General features: G+C 39.2%; 1 protein-coding gene across 1 annotated transcript in view; it reads left to right on the top strand.

Annotated features, from left to right (window-relative positions):
- TRAPPC8 (trafficking protein particle complex subunit 8) overlaps positions 1-26,763 on the top strand; it is a 3,178,250-nt gene that overhangs the window by 2,595,625 nt on the left and 555,862 nt on the right. Inside the window, exon 21 of the mRNA XM_044065843.1 lies at positions 14,333-14,426. Within this exon, the coding sequence (XP_043921778.1) occupies positions 14,333-14,426 (94 nt within the window). The remainder of the gene's footprint in view (positions 1-14,332; positions 14,427-26,763) is intronic.

The raw sequence follows: 26,763 nt of genomic DNA, 5'->3' as shown, positions 1-26,763 counted from the left end.
CTGTTGAATAACCATCCTGAAAACCCATACTTTATCAAATTCGCATGTTCAGTTCTTTCCAAGTGTGTCTCCTGGAGCATAGCTAGTTGCACTCTACATTTTTTAATGTAGTTCACCACTCTTTCTTTTTTGTATTTATCTGTGAGACCATTAACGTTTTAAGACATTATCGAAAGACTCATATTCTTGATGGATTATTATTCCCACCGTTTATATATAACAGCTTTTTTGTTAAATATTTGGTTCCAGCTTTTGTGTTACATGCATGCACCATTTGGCAGGTTAATCTTTGTACAGTTGTTTCTTGTCATCTCTGTTTGAGCCTATGTCACAACTTGCAGAGTTTTTTTTTAATTGAAAACCCTCAAACAAAAATACACACACCCCAATACCCCATAAAACCTACTAGCTTAACACACAAAACTATGTACATAATAAAAACAAACGTTCTAAACTGATAACCATGCACACAGGCTAGAGACAACCAAAAAGAAAGGTCATTCATGCTAAGACTCATGATACAGCCTGTGTTTATAATAACTGCTGTCTGGTTTTGTCTTGTATGTCTCCCAGCTAAGAAAGCACTTGACTGCTTTCAGTAAACATTTTCTCCAAGCCATTTCTCTTTATCAGGTTGTCGTCTGGTGACATGCAAACCAGACACAAATTTGCTAAGGATATCTTGTTTACCAGGAAAAAAGCCTTATAATATTCAATATTCTTTTCCATTTATATGCTTTGTAGTGAACTTGTTACTGAATAAATCCTAGGTTTAACCTAGTCATTTCTCTATGCAAGCATGAGAAAAAGCACATACATTTTTCTTTTGATATGCTCTCTTAACTACACCTTTCCTGCCCCCCCCCTACACATATTGCAGTGCCTTCATTTCTTACAACTGAACAAGGAAAAAGAGAGAAGGGAGAAAAGGGGAAAAAGTGCCTGTTTATATTAGTATCCCCATTACATTAAAGAAAGAATTGAGAAAACTTAACTTCATAGCTTACTAAGAAAGTCATGCAACAGTTAAACATTGCCATTAAGAAAAAAAATTGTTTTACTTACAGTTAACTTTCTCCCTCCTTCTCCTCTCCCTCAAAGTAGTTCTTTGAAGATTAATGCCATAATGTAGGGTATATGCTTTAGAGTCCCCTACAAGTTTAACGAAGTCCACAAAAAATCCAGTATTTCCGAATCCTCTTGTTCTGCTATATTTCACAAATATAATTATTGCTTTGTAAACCCACATTTGTCTGTTTCCAAGTTACAGATTTTATTCTCCAGACATTAATAACATGAAGTAGGCTCTATGCTTTAAAGTCCCCCACAAGCTTAACAGAGTCCAAGGAAGTCCAATATCTTCAGATTTTATTGTTCTGTCATATTTCACAAGTATAATTATTGCTTTATCATCCCATAGTTGTTGATTTTCAAGTTACTACATTTAATTCTGTTCATCTCCATCTCCCATATCCTGACTCTGTTTCATTTCCAATATACGTCCAAGTCGTCTAGTCGATTCTTATGTTTTCTTCCTTCTATCAGGCAATTCAAACTGTGGAAAAGATTTCACAGGCTCAGTCTCTGTAGTCCTTATCACCAGGAGAACACGAAGCAGAACCTCCTTTTCATTCATACCTCAACCTTTGTTGGACAAACTTTTGTATTTCCTCCTTAGCATGTAGTTCATCAAAAAATTATTTTGTCCTACAAGGGGAAAACCACTTGAAGATGGCTGGGTACAGCAGTTTGAATCTCATGCCTACTTTTCTGTTCTGCCTGGTGTGCACTTGAGTAGTCATTCTCCACAAACACTCTCCTATCTCCCACTTGTCCTTCTGCTGCAGTTTTGTCAGAATCAACTCCTTCTGCCAATAAGATTGCATCTTTACTATTAAAGGTCTGGGTTGTTTTCTAGTAACCAGATGTGGAGCATACACACAATGTGCCCTTTCAGTTAACAGTTCCTGTTGTCGACTACCAGTCCAGTTGCTTATTTGTACTTTCCTAAAATGAATATAGTCTGTTCTTCCAGCTTCTCTGGTACAGCTTAAAATGTTAGGTTTTCCCTACTTGCTCTATCCTCCAACTCTTATTATTTTTTGAAATTCTTATGCAGTTTCATATTCAGCCAGCCTTTTCTTCATTTCAGCCTCTGAGTTTTGCAGTTCTATCACCTTATCTGAATATCTGTTTAAAGCTTTTTCCATTTTTTCAAACTTTATATTGTTTGTGTTGATATACTCCATCAGTGTTTCATTTATTTTAACCAGTTCTGTGTGCAGCTGCTTTATACTCTCCTCTAGGTTAAAGGAAGTCATATCTGGAACCTGTACTGCTTCTTGCTGAAAAACTACAGTACTCCTATCAGTCTGTTTTTCTTTCTCACCTTTTGTAGCTGATTTTCCTCCAGTCCTTTATATTTATTTTTTCCGGCCCTCCAGGCAGTACACTTACCAGCCAGTTACTGAAATTTACAGAGAAATCTGTGTCCACTGGCCTTCTTTGATAAGCTTCTATTTTTCAGACTGGGAGAGCCATAATTAAGCTGTTATTCAATGTGCAGCCATCTTGGAAGTCCCAAGACAGACGTATCATTGAAATTACTGCACCCAGTGACTATAGTGTCTTACATACAGAGAGACACAAAGTCATAAAGTCCCAGGATTTGCAGGCAGAAGTGAGGACAATGTGAAAGAAAGATACCCAGACAGTTCCAGTAGTAGTAGGAGCAACGGGTCTTTAATTTACAGTCATACGTAGATATGTTACCAGTACATGTAACTGTACAAATTGCAGGAGGAGTCATTACTGGGCACATTGCAGGTGCTGCGAAGAGCACTTCTGGGTAACATCAGAGATTGAAACAATACTAATTTCATGAATTTTAATCATACTTTGACTTAGGAATAGGGTCCATTCCCGTCATAGTATTAGAAACCCAAAAGACTTGGAGAAATTAAAAATTGGATGGTGCTGTGTGTCATGAATGTACTCGTATATCCATGCCAAAGTTTATCTTTTAGCAACAGCTGACTAATGTTACATATGACCCTAATTCAGTTGTTTGGGACTGGATGCAGTCTTCTAATACAGAGCGGTAACCCCCAATTTGTATTGTGATGTGTGCTTATGCCACAAGTGTGGGAAGATAAAGGTCTTGAAGAAATGTGCTACATGGGAGATCTCAGAAAAAAGGATCCAATGTTGCCTTTTTTCATCCAGTTCAACATTTAGGTTGTTGGATCCCATCAGATCCAACCTTGACACCTTCTTCCAGATCTTTAAATCCAAGGATCTGGAAAAACCACGAATACCATCTATATTTGGGATACCTAAGGTCCACAAAAACTTGGAAGATCCACCTTTGAGACCTATTGTGTCAGCAGCAGGGTCTAAGACGCTTCCAATGGCTAAATATGTGGACCACAAGGTAAAACATATAAGTACTGGGAACAAATATACATTGAGAGATTCCTGGGATTTTCTTAGATGTATTGGTCAGGACCTATATAATGATGATTTAATTTTTATTACCATCGACGTTGTAGACCTGTTTACATGCATTCCACATAAGGAGGGCCTGTTTATGTTTGAAGAAATGGTTTATAAAAATACTAAACTGACATTGGCTGAAAAAAGTACTGTTACAGGGTTAGTGGACTTGGTAATGAGGTACAATTTTTTTACCTTCCAAGGTGAATACTATCAACAGATTCAGGGTACGGCAATGGGCGCAGCTTGTGGACCCATTTACGCTGATATTGTTCTAGCAAAGTGGGAGGAAGATTATATAATCAATTCTTGTTACAAAGACTGCTGGACTTTGTACCGTCGCTTTTTAGATGACATAGTTATCTTCTGGATAGGAGGAATAGCAAGATTCAATGAATTTTTTGAATATATTAGTAATTCCACCAATTTCTTAAAATTTACTTACTCCCTTTCAAAAGATAGATTGGTTTATTTGGACGTAGAAGTATATAAGAAAGGAATGGATTTTGAAACAAAAGTCTATAGAAAGAAAACTTTTTGTAATTCCTTTCTTCACTTCACTAGTGCACACCCCTCACATTGTAAGAAGAATATTGTCAAGGGACAGTTTGTGAGGGGTAGTAGAATGACCAGCACTAGTGAAGATTTTCTTATCGAATGTAACCTATTAAGTAAAATGTTTGAAGAAAGGGGTTATCCTAAGAACTTTATAACAAAGTTAAGAACAGAGGTGGAATTGGGAAGATATTCTAGGTTTCAGCCAATAAAGGGACAAAAATTAATAATAAAAAATACTATTGAAAATGAGATTATTAACATTGATAACGAAAACAAATATGAGCAGGCCCTCATTATGGAGTACAATGTGTCAAATATAAGGGTCAGTGATTTATTTAGAAAAGAATGGAACAGATTCCTGGCCCTTTCTGACATAAATGGTATGAATAATTGGACTCCTAAGATTATATATAGGAATGCCAGGTCTATAAAGAACATTTTAGAAACCCAAACTAGAAGGAATTTAACAAGTGAAGGGGTGGAAGGTCATAAAAGGAAAGGTAGCTACAAGTGTGGTCATTGTAATCAATGTGTTAATATGTTAAATGTTTGTGAAATTACCATTCCTAGTAGGAAGAATAAAATCATAAGAAGTAAAGGCTTTTATAATTGTGAGACAAAGGGTGTAGTATATATTAGCATTTGTAAAAAATGCAATTCCTTCTATATAGGTAAAACTGAACGCGTCCTGAGGAGGAGGATATATGAACATCTTTATGAGATTTCTAAAGCAAAAGATACTAACGCTTTATTTAGACATACAAAGGAATGTACAGAGGCATTTTTTGAATTTTTTGTTATAGAACAAGTGGAAAAAGATGTAAGAGGGGGACTATGGGAGGAAAGATTAGCCTATAGGGAACTATGGTGGCAAATATACCTTAATGCCACTAAAAAACCTGGGCTAAATGAAAGTATATCCATGGTCCCTGTATTAAAAATAAAAGCTGCAAACATTTAAAAAACCTATAAAAGAATTATTTCTTGAAGCTTGTAATTTATAGAAAGGCCAATAGATGGTGCTATTTACTTAGAATTGATACACCACTCAAAATGAAATCAATCTTCTAAACACAAATTTGTTTTTATATTAACTTAGGAATTTTTTATCTTGCACTGCACAGATTTTATTAAATTATTCTTATTTGTTGAATAAGTATACCACAATTAATGTTTTTAATGTATTTATTTATTAAAATGTTTGAGTAAAAAAGTTGTTTTTAACATGGGTTAGTTTAGATTTTAATATTCATGAGGAATATTTATTGATTGGTTACTTAGAAATGCACTTTGATTAATTGGTTGTTTTTTAAAAGTTTTTTGTATTTAATGCTCTAATTAATTTAATTGATTGTATCTGATGAAGTCATAGTGAGGAACGACGAAAACGCAATTTTTTAGTTAAGAGCGTTTATTTTTGTGGATGGAATACTGTTTGATTCTTTTGTTCAGTCATTAAACTGTGGAACCTTGCTGGTGTTTCGTGCCTTCGATTTGGTTTTTTGGATTTATCTGGTTCAGTTCGATTTGGTATTTTTTTCTTGGTTTGTTTGTGTTTTCCGAATGGAAGGCGGAACACCTAAGGAGGACATGGGGGAATCACGGAGACTCATAGGTCAACTGACACAGTTGATTGACCTTTTAACGCCGCTTTGCCAGACGTTTAACCGGAAGCAAGGAGAAGAGGGTGCAAGTGCGTTGGAGCGGACCGAATGGTCAAAGGGAGCAAAACCTAAAAGAAAACGCCGTAACAGTGGAAATGTACATCTCGACCTTGCAGGAGAGGAACCGAATGGTGAGACTTTTAATCCGGTTCAGACACCGAGGGTTTTGGTGCAAACTGAAACTGTAGATAGATCATCTTCATTGCTGGCAGATGCAGGCTATACTCCGGATAACCCCACAGGAAATCACAGTAATAAAGGTACTGTTAACAATTCTTTCCACACTTCGTGGAAAACACATTGCCTTAATGACTGGTTAAAAAAGCCGTTTAACATTGAATTTAAGAATGGACAAAAGCGGACTACGGCTGATGGTATTAGTTATTACAATAAATTGGACAAACTGTATAAATTAATGATGAAATTTAAAACCTTGACTGTAGAGAATGAATATTTAACAGAGTGCATTACTAGAAAAGTGGTTCCCAAGGGTCTTAGAATATTCAAGTATCCTAACAATGTTATAGGGGGATCACTTTTTCATCAGGAATTGTTGAAAGTTTTTAATCAATGTGGTATTGAAATTTTGAAATTAATTATTCAGGAGAATAACAGAGTGCAAGATTCATTGCGGAATGAGATAGAGGCATTAGATCTATGTGTTAAGGAAGACCTTATATTTCAAATAAGGGAAGAAAGGGACAAGTATTATAAAATTAAGGATGATATTGAGTGGAAATGTAGTGAAATTATTGAAAGGAAAATAAGTAAGTTAAAAAGAGATATACATGAATATGAAAATAATACCCATTACCCTAAGCCGCCCTTTAAGAGAAGCGATGTTAATCAACAATATGGTGATTTGCCTTTTGCAAATTATGATGATGAAGGTAAAGAAAGGGAATTTTTAAATTATGATGATGATTTTCCCCCTTTAGTGAGAGATTCTTACAGTTGGCATAATAAACAGGATGGACGTCAAAATTTTCAAAAAAGGGGGGGGAGAAGGGGGAGAGGGAGGTATTGGAATTAATACACCCAACCCCTACTAATGAACAACATCACAATGTTATTGAAGTTGAAGGTATCACACATACGTTTGGAAATTTTACTATTTACAACTTTAGCAATATTACTCCAACTGAAATACATTTTCAGTTGTTAAGTAAAGGTTTTAAATTCATTCCATTTATAAAGGGTGAATTGGTCAATACTATTATAGATGTCAAGCTTTTTCTTAGGAAAATTAATCTTGGTATTTTGTTTGCCTCTGGGGATTCTAATGACAAAAGCGGCCTGCCTCCTCAGGACTCAGTTCTAGTGCGTAGAAGTACATACAACCCACCCTTGCACCCACAGGTCAAAAATTTTGAAAATATGTTAGAAAATGACATTAGGCAATTGTACGAAGAAAATGAAATGGATTTTAATCTTTCCAAGGAAGAAAAAGAAACTTTGTACGAGTTAAAAAATAATAATGACCTGAGAATAATGAAACCGGACAAGGGTGGGGGTATAGTCTTCATGGACAATATTATATATGAAGGAAAAATGAATTTTATACTAAATGATACAAGAAAATACACCCCAGTCTCACTAAATGAAATTAATTTAGCTTATTACAAGATTGATTACTTATTAAATAGCTACCTTTACGAAGGATCAATAGACAGAAAAACCTTTGAATACTTATATGTGGAAAAACCACGAATACCATCTATATTTGGGATACCTAAGGTCCACAAAAACTTGGAAGATCCACCTTTGAGACCTATTGTGTCAGCAGCAGGGTCTAAGACGCTTCCAATGGCTAAATATGTGGACCACAAGGTAAAACATATAAGTACTGGGAACAAATATACATTGAGAGATTCCTGGGATTTTCTTAGATGTATTGGTCAGGACCTATATAATGATGATTTAATTTTTATTACCATCGACGTTGTAGACCTGTTTACATGCATTCCACATAAGGAGGGCCTGTTTATGTTTGAAGAAATGGTTTATAAAAATACTAAACTGACATTGGCTGAAAAAAGTACTGTTACAGGGTTAGTGGACTTGGTAATGAGGTACAATTTTTTTACCTTCCAAGGTGAATACTATCAACAGATTCAGGGTACGGCAATGGGCGCAGCTTGTGGACCCATTTACGCTGATATTGTTCTAGCAAAGTGGGAGGAAGATTATATAATCAATTCTTGTTACAAAGACTGCTGGACTTTGTACCGTCGCTTTTTAGATGACATAGTTATCTTCTGGATAGGAGGAATAGCAAGATTCAATGAATTTTTTGAATATATTAGTAATTCCACCAATTTCTTAAAATTTACTTACTCCCTTTCAAAAGATAGATTGGTTTATTTGGACGTAGAAGTATATAAGAAAGGAATGGATTTTGAAACAAAAGTCTATAGAAAGAAAACTTTTTGTAATTCCTTTCTTCACTTCACTAGTGCACACCCCTCACATTGTAAGAAGAATATTGTCAAGGGACAGTTTGTGAGGGGTAGTAGAATGACCAGCACTAGTGAAGATTTTCTTATCGAATGTAACCTATTAAGTAAAATGTTTGAAGAAAGGGGTTATCCTAAGGACTTTATAACAAAGTTAAGAACAGAGGTGGAATTGGGAAGATATTCTAGGTTTCAGCCAATAAAGGGACAAAAATTAATAATAAAAAATACTATTGAAAATGAGATTATTAACATTGATAACGAAAACAAATACGAGCAGGCCCTCATTATGGAGTACAATGTGTCAAATATAAGGGTCAGTGATTTATTTAGAAAAGAATGGAACAGATTCCTGGCCCTTTCTGACATAAATGGTATGAATAATTGGACTCCTAAGATTATATATAGGAATGCCAGGTCTATAAAGAACATTTTAGAAACCCAAACTAGAAGGAATTTAACAAGTGAAGGGGTGGAAGGTCATAAAAGGAAAGGTAGCTACAAGTGTGGTCATTGTAATCAATGTGTTAATATGTTAAATGTTTGTGAAATTACCATTCCTAGTAGGAAGAATAAAATCATAAGAAGTAAAGGCTTTTATAATTGTGAGACAAAGGGTGTAGTATATATTAGCATTTGTAAAAAATGCAATTCCTTCTATATAGGTAAAACTGAACGCGTCCTGAGGAGGAGGATATATGAACATCTTTATGAGATTTCTAAAGCAAAAGATACTAACGCTTTATTTAGACATACAAAGGAATGTACAGAGGCATTTTTTGAATTTTTTGTTATAGAACAAGTGGAAAAAGATGTAAGAGGGGGACTATGGGAGGAAAGATTAGCCTATAGGGAACTATGGTGGCAAATATACCTTAATGCCACTAAAAAACCTGGGCTAAATGAAAGTATATCCATGGTCCCTGTATTAAAAATAAAAGCTGCAAACATTTAAAAAACCTATAAAAGAATTATTTCTTGAAGCTTGTAATTTATAGAAAGGCCAATAGATGGTGCTATTTACTTAGAATTGATACACCACTCAAAATGAAATCAATCTTCTAAACACAAATTTGTTTTTATATTAACTTAGGAATTTTTTATCTTGCACTGCACAGATTTTATTAAATTATTCTTATTTGTTGAATAAGTATACCACAATTAATGTTTTTAATGTATTTATTTATTAAAATGTTTGAGTAAAAAAGTTGTTTTTAACATGGGTTAGTTTAGATTTTAATATTCATGAGGAATATTTATTGATTGGTTACTTAGAAATGCACTTTGATTAATTGGTTGTTTTTTAAAAGTTTTTTGTATTTAATGCTCTAATTAATTTAATTGATTGTATCTGATGAAGTCATAGTGAGGAACGACGAAAACGCAATTTTTTAGTTAAGAGCGTTTATTTTTGTGGATGGAATACTGTTTGATTCTTTTGTTCAGTCATTAAACTGTGGAACCTTGCTGGTGTTTCGTGCCTTCGATTTGGTTTTTTGGATTTATCTTGAAGAAATGTGCTACATGGGAGATCTCAGAAAAAAGGATCCAATGTTGCCTTTTTTCATCCAGTTCAACATTTAGGTTGTTGGATCCCATCAGATCCAACCATTACACCTTCTTCCAGATGTTTAAATCCAAGGATCTGACTCCTCCCCTACCCATAATTCCCTATTCTCCTCTAAGTTACCTCAGATCTCGTTTGCCACCTGAATCTTCCATATGTGTGTCAAAGAGCTCTGAGTTTCACAGTAAGTGAAAGTGTTTTTTCTAACATTTTAGATATCTTTGACTCTCCCTTTTAGGATACTTAGTGTAGTCTATAATCGTGTAATGTACTTAAGCATTTTTAGGAATTTAAAAAGTTAATAGTGTTAGGTTTGCTGTTAAGTGTTTTGGTGTTTCTTCTTAATAGTTTTTTGTTGTACTACATGTAACACTTCTAACCTTATATTTTTTTTCTTAGAATTAGAATATGTGTTGAATTTCTTAATTTACTGTGTTTGTTGCAATTTTTCTGATGTCAGACAGACCTGAAGGTTTTAAAAAGTGCTTGGCTTGTGGACACAAAATCCCCTCCTCAAGACCCGCACTCTCTTTGTCTTTATTGTTTAGGTACTGTCCACCTTCAAGATGTGTGACATTTGTGCTGCTTTTGGGTCTAGGACTGTTCAGGTCAGGAAAGAAAAACTTGTTTTAAAAAGATTGCTTCCCCCTCAGACAGGGTCTTCATCTTCTGTCTTTCTAGCTATGTCTTCTGATTCTAGGAGCTCTGAAGAGAAAAAGCTGGAGGAAAAGTGAGAAATCAAGGAAAAGGTCCCCAGATCCAGCTCCTAAAACACTGAAGCAATTGGCACTGAACTTCATGCTAGATTTTCACCAGAGCCAGTGAGTCCTTGGCTCCATTCACCTATTTTACAAGAGAAATGGCTTGTCCATGACCTCATCAGTAGCATCATTATCGAGGTCACTCCAGTCCACCAGAAGTCCTACTGAAATGGATGTCAACCATATGATGAGGAAATTCTTAAGGACACTAATTCAACTGGGAATCCTCCAAGCACTGTCCCTGTCTTTTCCTGTCAGAGTCTCAGCACTTGATAGCTCAGATCCAAGGTCATCATCAGAGTAGACTTTATTTGAACCTGAAAGAGTTCCTGAGTCTTTGGATAAGTGGAGTACTTCCTCTGTTCCAGTTGCAGCATCAACTTTCGAGGCTGTTGAAAGGACCTTGGCTAGACCAAGAAGGCAGATGCAGACCTCAAGTTCAGATCTGTCCTGACTCCCACTGTATCCTATTGCTTATTCCTCTCATTCTGATCGAGAGAGGTAGTCAGAACCTGTAAGCTTCAAGGGTACTAAATACTCGAGTTCCCAGTCTGATTCTGACCTGTCTCAAAAAGAACCTCAGAGACAAGTTCCTAGGAAACAGACATGTAAATGGAAGTACCTAGACTCCTGTCCTAATTGAGTCTCTAGAGACATAGATTTAGGTGAGGGTTTCCCTAGATTTCATCCCCTCCCCAAAATGTCATATCTGGTGACATCCTAGAATTGATGAAACAGAGATGGGGGGAGTTGGTCCACTGAAAAACCTTCTCCAGATTAATATGTGTTCCTCAAAGTTTTTGGAACTGTCTCTTCTGCATCCTGGGCATTTCCCTCTACAGATGCCCTTATAGATTTCTTGGCACAGAGGGCATGGAAGGACCCTGATGTGGTAGAGCCCATCCCCAAAAAACATGATTTTAGTGTGCCAAAAGACAGGAAACACTGGATAAAAAGACTACCAGTAGTAGTAGCCATTGTAGTAGCAGCAGCAGCTATTAAAAAAAGATCTGTCTGAAGAGAGTTCTTCTGTTCATTTCCCTAACTGATAATCAAGGGTGTTGGACAGACTAGGGAAGCTTCTGCAAGTTTTGCACTCAGAGAGCTGAATTACCTTGCACATATGACTGCATATCAAGCTTGAAAGCTGACACTGCAATCATAACTGAGGAAGTGTTATCCATATCAAAAGACTCTGGAACTCTTCCTGGTCCAATCGAGGTGAGGTCTGAAGATTAACTTCAACCCAAGCTCTATTGAGTGTCGAGGCCGTGAGAGGAAGAGATAGCTCCAAAAACTTAGAAGTCAACTCCACCACCAGAAACCCAACATTGGAGCTTCAGCTCAAGTGATTCATCTTGATCCAGAAGAATTGGAGTCAAGATTGTAAAGATTGTAGTTGAAGCCAAAGTTTCCTAAACTGTTAAATCTGACTGAGGTGTGACGGAAAGGTTATGACTTGTGGGAACTGGAGATAAACAGTGGACTGATACTGGAGAAAATGGTGACTGGGTCATTGGGTCCGTGGGCCCGCACTCCATTCAGCACCCTTCCCCCTTTCCCCCTTCCAAATTGTCACCTTTAGCTTCTGTTGCTCACAAGGTCCTTGATTAAGACCTTGTCTGTCCAAAAAGTTTCTTTCATTCTTACTGGAATACTAGCAAGCCTATTAACCTTGACCACTTCTGGTTTCTACAGTTTTCAGGAATAGGGCTATAATTTGCATAAAATCAGTAAACTCAATCCGAGGTAATTTAGAGGAATGGAGGAATTATGGGTAGAGGAGGAGTCGGAGCCACAGGTACAAAGCTCTTGAAGAAGGTGTTTAGGTCAAATTCTTCGAGCCAAACATTGAAACGGATGGAATGAAACAGCATGGATCTGTCATTATGGTAAGTGGATAACTTTCATTTTTCTGCTTTTGTCCAGTGAGGAGGGTCTTGTTTAGAGGCACTGTATGGTTTCTAGGTCTGCATATGTTATATTACCATGAGTCTATTCCCAATGCAGTTTTGGAAGTTTACAAATGTGGGAGTTTCTCATTAAATACTTGAATTTTCTGCCACATCCCTTGTATGCCAAAAGTAAGTTCTTTGTTACACTAGTGCAGCTTTAAATGCAGGCAGGAAAAAGAAGTAGAGTGCTCAATACCATAGGCCTAATTATTTATTTGTTTGCTGATGATAATATGATGTTTGTGTACATAGTACTCCAGCTGTTTTACATTTGTTGCTGTTAAACAATTTTCTTCCATTTACTGCACAGCTGTTATATGTAAAGCAAGCATTGTATTTTTCTGACTTGCTTGAATTTTTTTCTTGTGTGAAACAAAACTTCATATAATTGCTTTGAATATCATTTAATGTGTGGAGCCTTTCTTCCTAGGCCTATGCTGAAAAGGGGTTTCTACCTAGTGTGACTTTCCTGGTTAGCAAAGGGTAATAAATGTGTATGTGTGTTTGTGTGTGTGGAGGTACTAATCAGTTTCTAACAAATCAACAAACCAACGCCTCACAGTCTTACAAAAGACTGAAGAAGAAGAACAAACAACCAGGATCCCACGTAGCAATCTAATCAGTTTCTACTCTGATGTCAAACCAGAATTGGTGGTTGGTGCCAGTTAAGACTGCTTAAAAATCTGATGCCATCTACTATCTCCTAATTTGGGATAAAGTCCCATGATTTCTGTGAGAAACAATATTGAAGCCTTTATTAATAGCTAGTGAGTCTTCTGTTTAGTACTGCGAAATTAGGGACTTGTGCATACACCAAGTATAAATGAGTACATTTTGTTGTAGAGACCAGTTAGATAATTAGTAAAGCATTTTCAAATATGAGACTTGTAATTGGTTAAGGTTGCCACCCGTCCCATTGTCAGTGGGACACTCATGGGTTGAGCTGCTTCATCCCATTGCTCACTGTGCAAAGTAGTGGGACTTGAAAAGTCCCACTTTTCAATTGCACTGAATTGCTGTGGAAAAGCCACAGTTACTTCCGGCTTTTCCACGGCAATTCAGTTACATCACCAACCCAGACCTGCAGGCAAAGCTGCTACCTATTAGGCCCGGGTGCTTTAATTCGTGCAGCAATTGGCTGCAATTCATGAAAGGGGAGAGGATTGGTGCAGGAAGAGCCCTGCAAAGATTGCGGCTGTAGGAGTGCTTTATTTTAAGCGCTTCTACAGCCTCTAAAAAAACAACCAAGAATTTTTTTTTTCTTCTAACAAGCCATCCATCCAGCCATCCATTCATGCAGCCATCCAGCCAGCCAGCCATCCAGACATCCATCCATCCATCCATCCATCCAGCCAGCCAGCCATCCATTCATTCATGCAGCCATCCATCCATCCATCAAGCCATCCAAACAGTCATTCATCCATCCAGCTGCTATTCCCACCAGCCAGCTAGCTACTCCAGCAGCCAGTCAGCTAGCCACTCCAGCAGCCAGTTAGCCAGCTAGCTAGCCACTCCAGCAGCCATCCGTCATACCCATAACAGCATCTACTTCACTGCTGCTGTGGTGATGTCATGGTAGAGGGTGTGGCCAGTGTCTTATTGGCCACACCGCGATGTCCCACTTTGGCCCTCTTAAAAGGTGGCAACCCTATAATTGGTAGCTGGCAAGTCTTAACAGCTGATAAACATGCAAAAGTATATGTACTGTGGTTCGTTGTTAGTACTCTTACTTCTCACAAACCCTGGGTAGAATGTTTGCCATTAGGCAGTATCTTAATTTAGTCGACATTGGTGTTTGTTGTATCTGTTTGAAATGGTCAAATGCATTAACTTTGTGACAGGTAAACTGACACTGATTTAAATTGATGTACCCTAGAGTGAAGGTGTCCGAGAATTCCACATTGTTCAGGTGTCGAGTGGCAGCAAATGCTGGAAGCTGCAGAAGTGCATAAGTCCTTTAGAAGATAAAGGTTTGTTGGTGTTTTATTCTTTAAAATGGTTTACTTGTTTACCTTATCAAGTTTATTTTCAAATGTTATATTAATCATTAGTAAGCAGAAAACATGCACAATTATAGAATGTGTTGTAAACCCTCTGCATGATAGCCGTTAAATTGCAAAAGCAAGATTTGAGATTTATTGAATTTCTCACCCAGTCAGGCAAGCTAGGCAGGGAAGAAAGGTCCACGTTAAATATTCTGTTACTGGAACTGGTTTAAATTGCTATACAAAGTTAATGTTAAAGGTCACAAGCTGACAAGACACCAATTGATTGAAGTGAGTCCTCTCAAGACGCTAGAACTGATGGAGTGGTCACCAATGGTTCCTTTATCTCCATGACAACAACAAACTCTGACTAGCTAGTGTTCCTCCTCTATCCCATATTGTCATGTTCCCAACTGATTCTCAAAATCTTTTTGCAGCCATTGAGAGCATCAGTTACTCTCTGCTTGGCTTGATTGCTTCAGAGAGAAATTTGTTTGGGCCAGATAAGCTTTTTTTTTTTTTTTTTTTTTTTACACGTATCCTTTCTGGTTAGGGGTAGTTTGATTGATAGCAGTCAGTCACTAACAGTTTTGATAATTTCTTCTGTCTTTTCATACCACAAACTTTTCCCCCTTTTTTTCCCCTCTCCATCCCATGTGTTAAATTAACAAAAAAAAATTGTCTTTTTTATCTATACTTTTTATAGCTTGATAAAGCTAGTTTAGTGTTTGGTGTTGTATTGTGTTTAGCATTGTTCTTAGAGGTAATTTTGCTGTTAAAACGGGTAGGGCTTAGTACGGCATATATAATTAAGATATGCAAACAATGTAGTCCGAGATCCTGCACCAAAATCCCCATGATCTGTACTTTGTGTGTTTTGGAGTTGGGCATCTTGAGTGTCAGATCTGTAAAATTTTTAGTTTCAGGGCCCTAGGCATAACATTGTGAAAGGCCTCCACAAAGGTGAATCCACCAAATGAAAAGAAAGAAGAAAGAGAAAAAGACAGAATCGGTGACAAAGACAAATCTTAATCACCAGATGCCAAGCAACCAGTACAGACTCCAGCCCCAGCTTTTTCAGGACTGTTGTTAGCATCAGTGCTCTTGGCTTCCAATGTCAGGACTGGAATCATTGGTGCTGGAAGTCAGTGTTGTTCATCCTATCTCTTCAGCATTAATGTGGTCAGCACATATATCTTCAGTCCTGGGTAGTTCAGTGGAAGGCCTAGAACAGAGGATAATCTGGCCTGATCTTCCAGCATGAACTGGAACCACAAGTTCCACCTTTTTCTTTTTCAACATTGTTATTAAACTATCACTTAAGACATAGACATAGGCTTACACACACTAATAAAAAATAAAACAAGTTAACCTTTTTTCCATTTACATACATTATCAATTACATGTGTTTTCTTTTTTTATAACAACTGTAATTCAGTCTAACCTTACATAAAATGATCAATTCATGCCTTCCCTTAAACCTCACTCCTCCTCCTGGACATCACTCTGCATGTATTGTTCTGACAAATTTCATTTATTTTTATGTAACTTGCTCTTTCCCTTTTCCAAAGATCCTTTTCCAGTTCTTTTATTTTACAACATTCAATACTTCAAGTACAGCTGGTTTAGATTTTGATTTATATTTTGTAGCAAATGTTTTTGTCAGCCAATAGAATGAAACTTAATAAGGCCTTATGTTTAGGCAATTCATATCCTGTATCCCACCTCAAAAGAATCATTTCCTTTGTTACAGCTATTTGTTCCCCAGTATCTCTGACAGAGTACTGTATTAGGAATTTTTATAATCTGCTAACTCCTTGCACTCCAAAAAACATGATCCCAGTTACCTCTTTCTTCCCCATTACACTTGCAATATTTACTGTCTACCTGAAAAACAATTCTTTGAAGTCTGCTTGGGGTGTTAAAATACCTATGCAAACACTTCCAAGTGGAGTCTGTACTGGTTGTTTGAACCCTCTGTTCAAACACATCTTATCAGAAAAGAACCCTCTCAGTCACTCACTGTAATTCTCATCTCATATCCTCTATAAATACCCCTAATTAACCTGATTATTGTATCAGGGAATGCAGATACTCCAGCTGCCCTACTCAATGTCAAATGCTTTCTCTGTATTAAGACCCTCCAGCAACAGCAATATTTTCTTATTTTTACTTCCCTCTGGATAATGTCATTCTATTTATGTTGTCAAATACCCCCCCCCCCCCCAGCACAAACTCATATTGATTCATATATGTCAATTTTGGTACCTTTTGCCATTCTTTTCGCTAGTATAGACATAAACACTTTGTAATTGTGGTTTAAAATTGAAATGAGTCTGTATGAAACTGGGTCTGACTGATCTGTACTCTGTTTGGGTTATACAGCCACCACAGCTTTCTTCCAAGATGCTGGTGCTTCCCCTCGTTTTAAAATACTATTAAACAATATTTTCCAAACCTTTATCACTCTTCTGTCCTAACTGATGGTCTTCCACAAGAATGCTATCTGTTCCTGGAGACTTCCCTGCAGATTGATTATTGCATCACCATTTTTTATCTCCTGTCTTCCTGATTAGTTGATTAGCGTTATTTTTCTCTAACCTTGGCATAATGAAGTCTTGCATAAATGTTTCTTAGGGTCATAGGAGGTTACTAGGCTATTGGTCCTAGGGCCTTTACAAGCCCAGCCATGTTATACCCTTGTTCCCTTATAGACTAAGAGATGTAGTCTATATTAGCATGCAAATCTATGATCAGCACTTGACTGCCCCTATCCAAGAGGGACATAGGTGAAACCCCCCAGGGTAAATTTATGGTTTCCCGTTTAGTTGTCCAAGTTGCTCTTAAACAGGTCATTGAGAAGCTCTGCTTTATATGAATTGGAAGTTTGTTCCAGATGAGTGGCAACCTCTGGGAGACCTAGCTGTCTCTCCATCAATTTAATTCTAAAAAAAAAAATGATTGAGTGACAGGAAAAAGCCCAGACACTGACTCGAGCAATTAAAAGTATCTTGGAGTACAACCAACAAGCAGCTATGTGAAATTAGTGAATAACTGAGAAAATTGTGAAGCACCAGTCCCATTAGATATAGGTTAGGCATGTGAATTAGGGTCCTGCAAGAAAAAATTGCTGAAAAAGACTAGAAGTTTCTTAATGGTGATGAACTGGTGGAATACCTCCAAAGCGTAAACCCTACTTTAGTAATTGATGTTTAGAAGAATACTGAAGGGGCTGAACAAGGTAAACTGTAAGTCAGAAAAATTTTAATATTTCTATAAAACGTTCATGCAGTAAATTGCATTTTATATTTTAAAATAGTTATATTATGCAGTCAGAAGTATTTTTAAATTTCAACTTGGACAGATTTATCAGAGACTGCTGTATGTGCTAGTGATACCAAAGTAAGAAACTTTTTTAAACTGTAATGTTCCCAGGTTTACACTACAATGTGATAAGAATGAAGCAAATTGATATTAATATGCATGGCGCAGTGGTGCAGCGGTAGCGTTTTCACCTCAGATCAAGAGGTTCTCCGGTTCGATTCTCAGTTGGTGTGCCTTCTGTATGGAGTCTGCATGTCCTTCCTGCGTTTGTGTGGGTTTCCTCTGGGTGCTCCTGTTTCCTCCCACATTACAAAGACATGCATCTGGACCATTTCTCTTTGGGCCTCCGCTGCAAATTGGCTCTGTTCCAAGTCGGACTGTCCCAGTAAACAAATATTAAATAAATAAAATAAATATAATGTTGTGGTCTGGGCTGCTGGAGAATGTAAAAGTACATTTATCATTTTATATCTAGAATTAAAAGATAATTTTTGCTGTTTTTATCTAAGTGGGGTCTATATTAATGCCTTTAAGTTAGGGTATATGAAAGTTTTTGTTTAAGCAAATAGGCTTGAAAACAAGAGAAAATGATGAGAAGCATGAACAGTATTAGATGTTCTACATCATATCTCTGTTGCAGTAGCCTAAGCTGTTCAGGGTTATATCCGTCCAAGGATCTGGCTAGCTTATCAAAGCTAAGGTGAAACGTCAGTCTGCTCTGCCAGCCAGATCACCATATAAAAAGCCATTATAGCACCAAAAGCTCCAGATCTTTTTTTGTCACCAAAATGCACTCCTTATGTTGGCTTAGTGGATCTGACAGCCAGTTAGTGATCTTTCAAAATTTTCCCTTCTTTGGAGAAGCTTCCACTGTTTTATTTTTTCAGGAAGAGTATAGAGTTTTTTTTTCTTTATAACTATTAATCTAATGATGTCAGTTTTTATTCTATGCTCAACTGCTGGGATGAAATCTGATCCCTTGGGTCCAACTCTGCCATTGCTAAAGCTTGTGGCAACTAAGAACTCTCAGGCTTCTTCCTTGCCCACAATGCACCAACCCCTCTTGATACTACTGTTAGTATCTTTCCTTAGTACTACATTTTGTGTAGTTTCTGCACTACCATTGGTGGTAGTAGTTCTGTGCTCTTTACCTATCTCTGTTTAAGCAAAAGTAAAAAATAGTAGTAGGAATAGTTACATTTCTTCCCTTTCTTGGTTGGTTGTTGAAGTGACAGTATGACTCCAGCAGGCTTTAAGAACTGTACTAAGTGTGGGGATAAGCTCCCTCTGTCAGATTCCCACACTTTGTGTATATTGCTTAGGACCGTAGGATCATAGGAAGTTACCCTGAGGCCCTTATAAGCCTAGCCAAGAGTTTAGCCCATGCATAGACAAATCAGTACCCGATGCCCCTGTCCAGCAGGGACACGGACGGAATTCCAGGGATGTATTTTCTATTTCCCATCCAGTTAGCCAGATTGTGCTTAAAAGGGGTAAAGATGTATTCTGCTTGACGCGGAGAGGGAGTCTATTCCATAGATGGGGGAGTCTCTGGGACACAAATCTGTCCCGCCAGCAAGTCCTATTGATGTCACAGACCAGGCTGAGGCCGCATGTGTGGGTTACTCGAGTGGAGCTTGACTTGCAGATATGCAGCAGTCCCATCAAGGTGGGGTCTGAGATCACCTTGTATGCCAGACAGAGGTCACCTCTGAGGAGTCTGTATGAAACAATGTAGAAGGATAGGGCTTCTAGCCAATCTGTGTATGGTAGATTTTTGAGGCCCTGGATTCTCCTGGTGAGGAACCTCTGTGGTCTCTCCAGCTGCTGCATGTGCTTTGCGAGGTACATGCCGAATGGGGCGTTGTACTCAATAATAGGCCTTATAAGGGAAGAATACAGGGATGTTATGGCCTCCTTGTCTCTGGATGAGATACCCTTACTTATGAGGTGGGCCATAATTTACAGGAAGATGTTATATTTGCTATGAGTTTAAACAGAGTGTGTTAGTTGAATGCAAGAATAAACTGATTCTGAAAGGTCTTCTGCTTTCATCTTTTGGAAAGGCTATATCCAGAGAGAAATCTCTGAAAACCAAACCAAAACAAAACCTTCATCTCCAGGGCCGCCTTCTTCCTCCTCTGCTTCAAAGTCCCTAAAGAAGAGGTCTCACAAAGATCCAGCTTCACCCTCTGATACAAAGAAGCTGAAAATGTCTGATCAGATTCCTTCAAATCCGAGGAGACCAAATTATATCTGATCCATCCTTTTGGATCTGATGCTATCTAAGTCAGATACAACTGTTCCTTGTACTTCAACTTCGACTTCTACTATTTTGTCAAGGACTCTGTATTCACAGTTGGTGGATCCTGTACCCTCCAGAGTATCTTCCCCATTTCTGGACAGACCCAAGTCTCCTTTGGTGTTTTCCACTTGTTCTTCCAGAAGTCTCACAGGGGAAGATGTGGAAAAGGTGGTGAGGAAGATACTCTCAATGCAGGGTTGGATTTGTCTCCCCTCATCTCCTACCTGTCTGGGTCAGGAGGTCTGTTTGTTTTTTTTTTTTGTTACACCCCCAGATAGAATCTGGAACTTACTCAAGGTTCTTTTTAGTGCCAAAGAAAACAGGGGACTGGAGACCAGTTTTGTATCTTATCAGTTTAAACAAATCAGTTCAAAGAATCAAGTTTCAGATGGTCAAGTTTCAGTCCATTCTCCCACCTTCAGTGGTCTCAGAGTTTATGGATCCTGGCTGCCTGCGTCCGAGGATTGCTGTATTCTCTGTTCGTAAGCTTACTCTGAACACTCCGATCCTATTGAATCCGGAGAGCTCTCTGAGCTGAAGCTTCCCTGTCGGATCCGAGGTGTTGCAGTCGACTCTGAGGCTTTTGGAGCCATCTGTGCAACTTGGATCCTTGACATTGGCTAGCCCAACTCTGGCTTCCACCTCAGGCATTTTGCCTTCTAAGAGGGGGAGGGCTGCAGTCCAGAAGCTTGCCTTCTCAGGTCTGAAATCTTCCCTTTCTCTGGGACAATCTGCTTTCAAGGTTGTGAAGAGAGTTTTCTCTGCCTTGACAGAATGGATGGATCCACCCACCTCAGATCCTAGATCTTCAACCCTGATGTCTCTTGCTCAGAGTCTCACCAAATCTTTCAACATGGACAATGAGTACCAAGACCCCAGGCTTCCTCACAGGGAATTTTGATTTATTCTTCTGTTACCTCTCCAGATCATCTCATAGAGGAAGTCCTTAAGAAGAAGACATGCAAGAGGAAGCACCTAGACTCACCAGAGGATTCCATCACAGAAGGTACAGATTTGGATGAAGGTGAAGGGTCCCCATGGTCACCTACTGAAGATGTCTCATTTGGAGACATCCTTGAAATTCTTAAGCAGAGAGGTGGCTAGACACCAGGCAACCCTTTATCTGAAGAGTCCATTGGAGGCTTTTCTGTACTGCCCCATCTACCTCCTGGGTGACTCCACCCACCAATGAGCTCATTGAGTTGATCTCTCGGTGGGTGTGGAAGGAAACTGACATCATTGAACCTGTACCTCAGAGACCAGATAAGATTATGGCACCACCTGTGAACAAGCAGTTTTGTGGAAAAGGGCTGCCTGTTGATGCCATAGTAGTGACCACCAAAAAGGAACTTGCAGAGGAGAGTTCCACTGTCCACCCACCCAACAGGGAGTCGCAGGCAATGGACAGATTTGGGAAGCATGTCTATGCTTCAGCTACCTTTGATTTAAGGTGTCTGAATTATTTGGCACACCTTGCAAGACTTCAGAGAGATATGATTAAGGAGCTGTCAAATACCCTCTCAGGAGCTGTTTCTGAAGAAGTTCAGTCATCTGTGGCTTCTCATTTGACTACCCTGCAATCCATTTCTAATTCCTTCTTGAGGTTGGTTCGCATGTAGCAGAAGGAACCTCAAGGGCAGCGGGTTCAGGCATTTCCATTAGGAGTCATGCCTAGATGCACTTTTGTGATTTTTGTGGAGCCTTTCAAGTCCTCCTTTGTCAGTGCATCCTTTGATGGCATATCTTTAGCCCCAAGATGAAGGACACATTTATCCAGGTGTAAAAAGGGTGGAAAGACCCTGTCTGCCATGGGCAAACATTTTTCAACCCCCTCAAAGATCTTTTTCCAGGAATCAATGGGGTGGTGAAAAAATGTTGTTCAAGAAGTCTCCGGGTCCGTTACAAGACACACATAAAGAGGTTCCCAGAGGAAGGGAACTCTAATGGACAAAGATTCTTATGTGGTAGCGGTGGCCCACAAAACCAGGGGTCCAGAGAATCCTCTAACAGACCCTACTAGCGCTCCTGAAAGGAGGCCCAGTTGCCCTCCTCTGAAGGCAGTCTGGGGACATTTATCCCTGCACCAGAGACCCTGACTAGACTTAAAAGATACTTGGGTGCAGATGATCATTTCCAGAGGTTATATAATTCCCTTTTCTCTTCCTCCTCCAAACTCAGAAAAAATCCCTGATGTTCCACCCAGTCAGAAGGAACAAGCAGCAATTCAAACATTGCTAGAAAAAAAGAGTCCTTCAGGAGGTCCCACCAGACCAGACAGAATCCATACCATACTCAAGGTTCTTTTTAGTGCCAAAGAAAACAGGGGATTGGTGACCAGTTTTGGATCTCATCTATTTAACCAAGTCAGTTCAACAAACCAAGTTTCGGATGGTCACAGTTCAGTTCATTCTCTCATTTCTGGGCAAGGACGACTGGATGTGCTCAGTAGATTTCAGGATGCGTACTATCATATAAAGATGAACAGATGATCCAGAAGGTATTTATGCTTCTGTGTGGGAGCCACTCATTACCATTTCAGAGTTCTGCCTTTTGGACTCACCACAACCCTCAGGGTGTTTACCAAGTACATGGCAGTACTAGAAACTCACTTGAAACTGCATGGATTCCAGCTGTTTCCATATCTAGACAACTGGTTCATTTCCGCTCTGACCAGGCATCATCTGATAAGGGCAAGAGATTAAGTTCTCCAGACTTGCAGCATTCTGGGATAACCATAAGTTATGAAAAGACTCAACTAAAACCAGCTCGGAGTCTACAATTCATAGGAGCGAGTCTCAACACAATGTCAACCACAGCTTCACTACTGCCCTCAAGAGTTTAGACCATACGATCACAGATCAGAAAGAAGATAATCTGCATTACCAAGATTTCAGCCCACCTGGTCCTTCAAGCTCTGGGTTTCATGGCAGCAGTACTAATATTACTGCCTTCAGCCAGATTTTACATGAGAATTCTTCAGTGGATGCTAGTCACACAGTGGTCAGTACTTTACCAACCCATGTCTTATCAGCTATGAATCACTCAGACATACAAGACAGATCTCAGGTGGTGGATTCGATCAGATAAGGTTCTACAAGGCTGTCCGTTTATTCCATCTTAGCCAAAGGCCATAGTGACCATGGATGCATCACAACTAGGGTAAAGGGGCATTTTCTGGGGAGAGCAGTCCAAAACACTTGGTCCCCGAAGAGGCCAGCTTGCACATCAATGTCCTAGAGATGAGAGTAGTGCATTTGGAGTTGCAGGCCTTCCAGAATGCTCTTCCTCTGGGGATTATTGCAATTCAAACAGACAATATGTCAGTAGTTTGGTACATCAACAAGCAGGATTGGACCAGATCTTCACCCCTTGTGTCAAGAAGCTGTCAGAGTGTGGCAGTGGGTAGTCTCATCCAAACACTTTCTTATACCAATGCATATTCCATGGAAATCCAGTGTGATAGCAGACAAATTGAGCAGGTGCATTCTTCTACCTCATGAATGGTCCCTCAACAAGAATATCACTGAAATAATTTTCCGTGAATGGCGCCAGCTTTGCTACGATCTTTTTACCTTTTCTCTAAACAACAAATGCAGCAGCTACTTTACCCTAATCCCCCCACCGGGGGAATCACTGAGGGATGCTCTACTTTGATCAGTCCCCTGGTCTACTGTACGCTTTTCCTCCCATACTGCTAATTCAGAAATTCATTCAGAAAGCTGCCATGTTGAAGAGCAAAGTCATCCTTGTTGCACCTTACTGGCCTTGACAAATTTGGTTCCCCTTCCTTTGGCATCGCTTGCTTCACCAACCTTGGATTCTGGATCTGACTCCAGACCTCCTGTCTCACCCGACAGGTATGATTCATCCAAACATAACCAACCTCAGGATGACTACCTGGTTTCTTCAATTCCATTTATAGACAGAGATCCTATGCTACCTTCACCTGTTCATCAGATACTTTTATCTTCCCATACGCGTTCCACCAGAAAGCTGTATTCCAGCAGACGGAAGAGGTTAGTTCACTGGGCTCACCTAAATAATACTGAACCTTTTTCAGCCTACATAAATAGCATTCTTAAATTTTTGTCCCATCTTTTTAAAGAATGAGCTAGTTCATCAACCATTGAAGTTCAGTCAATGTCCATATCAGATTTTCACATTGGTTTTGGTGGTTCCTCTGTCGCCTCTCACAAATTAAGCGAAATCTTGGCACTCTTCTTCTAAGACCCTCTTTTAGAGATCCTACTTCTCTGTGGGACCTGAATCTGATACTACAGGCTCTTACTAAATCTCCCTTCAAACCAGCAGCTACATGTGACCTTAAATATCTTTCCTGAAAGACAATTTTTCTGGTGGCTATTACCTCTGCCAGACAACTTTCTGAGATTCAAGCCTTGTCCTCTAAACCACCATACTTGATTTTTTACAGGGATAGAGTTACACTACTGACTAATGCTTCCTTCCTTCCTAAGGTAGTGTCAGAATCTAATATCAATCAGTCCATTGATTTGCCAGTATTCTTTCATAAATTTGCTAACAAGGGTGAATACATATTACATTTATTTATTGGATGTCCACAGACAATTACTTTTCTACCTACACAGAACAAAACACATGAGATGATCTGACCAACTGTTTGTTTCATTTACAATAGTAAAATTGGGAAAACTAGTTGCCAAAGTCACTTTTGGTGGCTAACCGACTATATTTCATTTGTTTATAACTCATTGGACATTACTCTACCAAAACCGTTACAAGCCCATTCAACTAGATCCATGGCTACTTCCTCAGTGTTTCAATCCAGAATGCCCATGGATATGTGTGCAGTAGCAACCTGGGCTACTCCACATACCGTTGTTACTTATTACAGATTGGATCTGGTCTCCAGATGTAGAGCATCATTTGGCTCAGTGGTGGTCTGGAATATCCATCCTTGAGTCCAACCTGGATTTTAGGTAGCTGGGGACTCTGTCCATCAGTTGAGGATAGAATGAAAATTAACATCAGGTAAAGAAGTTATGTACTCACCATAATGTTATATCTGTGTTGTCCATGTTTCTTCTTCCTTGGCTTCTTTCCCACCAACCCCTGTCCTTGAAACTTCTGAAAGGAGGACTGGTTACAGGACATTTCTGTCCTTCGCATTTAGCTCCAGATATAGCCTTCTCAATTTCTGAATATGAATGTCTTTTCTACTAAAGTTAGCAATCAAGATCTGAGGTAACTGGGGTTGGTGCTTTGTGGGTAAGGGAGAAGCTCAAGGGTTCTTGGTTGCCATGAGCTTTAGCATTGGCCAAGTCTGATCCCAGGGATTGGATCCAAACCCATCAGTGGAGGAAGAATGAAAATGGATAACACAGATGAAACATTATGATGAGTACATATTTTTATTTACACTATAAATTTTATTTGGACTGTCATTCTGTACCAGGGGAGTTTGCTTGTGGAAACATATTGTTTTTAATTTTATTTTTTTTTTTGAAGTTTTTCCAATATTCTTGTATAGAATTGATGTCTTAGTGCCACCACCTGGTGCTTTTAGGGACTGTCAGGGTGTTTTATCATGTCTAAATCAGCTTTTTGTCTGGTATGGTTTACTGTCTCTTATAGGCTCTGCTAGCTGTGTTTGAGACTTGCTTTGCAGCTGGGCCTATGGACAGTTACATGTCTCCTTGGATGTTCTTCATACAAATCACTGCTGCAGCAGCCTAAACTCTGTGGGTTATATATGACTATAACAGCTAGCCAGCTTCCAGGGCTTTAGAGCACATGTTCTTCGTCCCCCATTGCTGCAGTCCTTACTATTGGGTATAGTCCGCGTCCAGTCGGCCCGAATACCAGAGTATAAGGCTGACGTCGGTCAGGGCGCATTAGACTGACGTCAGTACGTCAGGGTACTAATGCGCATGACCGACGTCATATCCTCAGTCTTTTTTGCCGCATGGTCCGATGCAGAAGCAGTTTTGCGAGTGCAGGTTGGCGTTCTGAAATATTTCCGAAACCGGAGTTTCAGACCGAAACAGAGTTGGCTAAGTACCCCGTTGGGGAACATTTTGGTTTTTCTTGCCTCAGTATTTAACCGGATGTCAGAAAAAGTGAATAACTGTATTTCTTGTGGGAAACAGATACCTCATAGGGATTACCATACCTTGTGTATACCTTGTTTAGGGCCTGAGCACGACGTTGTTGGTTGCCGCTCTTGTGCTAGGTTTAACAAACGCACTATTAAGAGGAGGTTAGACTGTGCCAGGTTAGTGTTTGGGAAGCGTTGCAATTATAAAATGCCGTCGGATGCTCGCACGGCCCGCTTCGTCCAAGAAGCGCAAGGACAAAACAGCGAAGCCTAGGGTTGATGGACCGGCAGTCCCGGACGTCGGTTCTTTAGAAGGCTCAGTGGAGCCAGAGGTTTTGCCAGGAGTTTCCATGGAGTCTCAGGCAGAAACTTTACTGTTACAGGATGTGCCTTCTCAGGAGGTAGGCCAGGCTGAGGGGGCTTCTCAGGTAACTGTTCTTCCCTCTCTTCCCAAGGTAGTTAGAGCCTCTCCTTCTGTTGCCAAAACTTCTTTGAGAGGTAGGCCTACTTCAGTTTCAGTGGGGGCTGCTCCTAGCATTTCGGGTTCTGTACCTAAGAAACATATGCCTAAAATGGCAGAAGATTTGATTACTTTGATTAGAGGTTCTATGCCCCGC

The sequence above is a fragment of the Protopterus annectens genome, chromosome 3.part0 (assembly GCF_019279795.1).
Source record: "Protopterus annectens isolate FY-2018-M chromosome 3.part0, PAN1.0, whole genome shotgun sequence".
Taxonomy (NCBI): Eukaryota; Metazoa; Chordata; order Ceratodontiformes; family Protopteridae; genus Protopterus; species Protopterus annectens.
The sequence above is the reverse complement of the archived record's forward strand: the minus strand, read 5'-3'. Positions and strand labels throughout refer to the sequence as shown.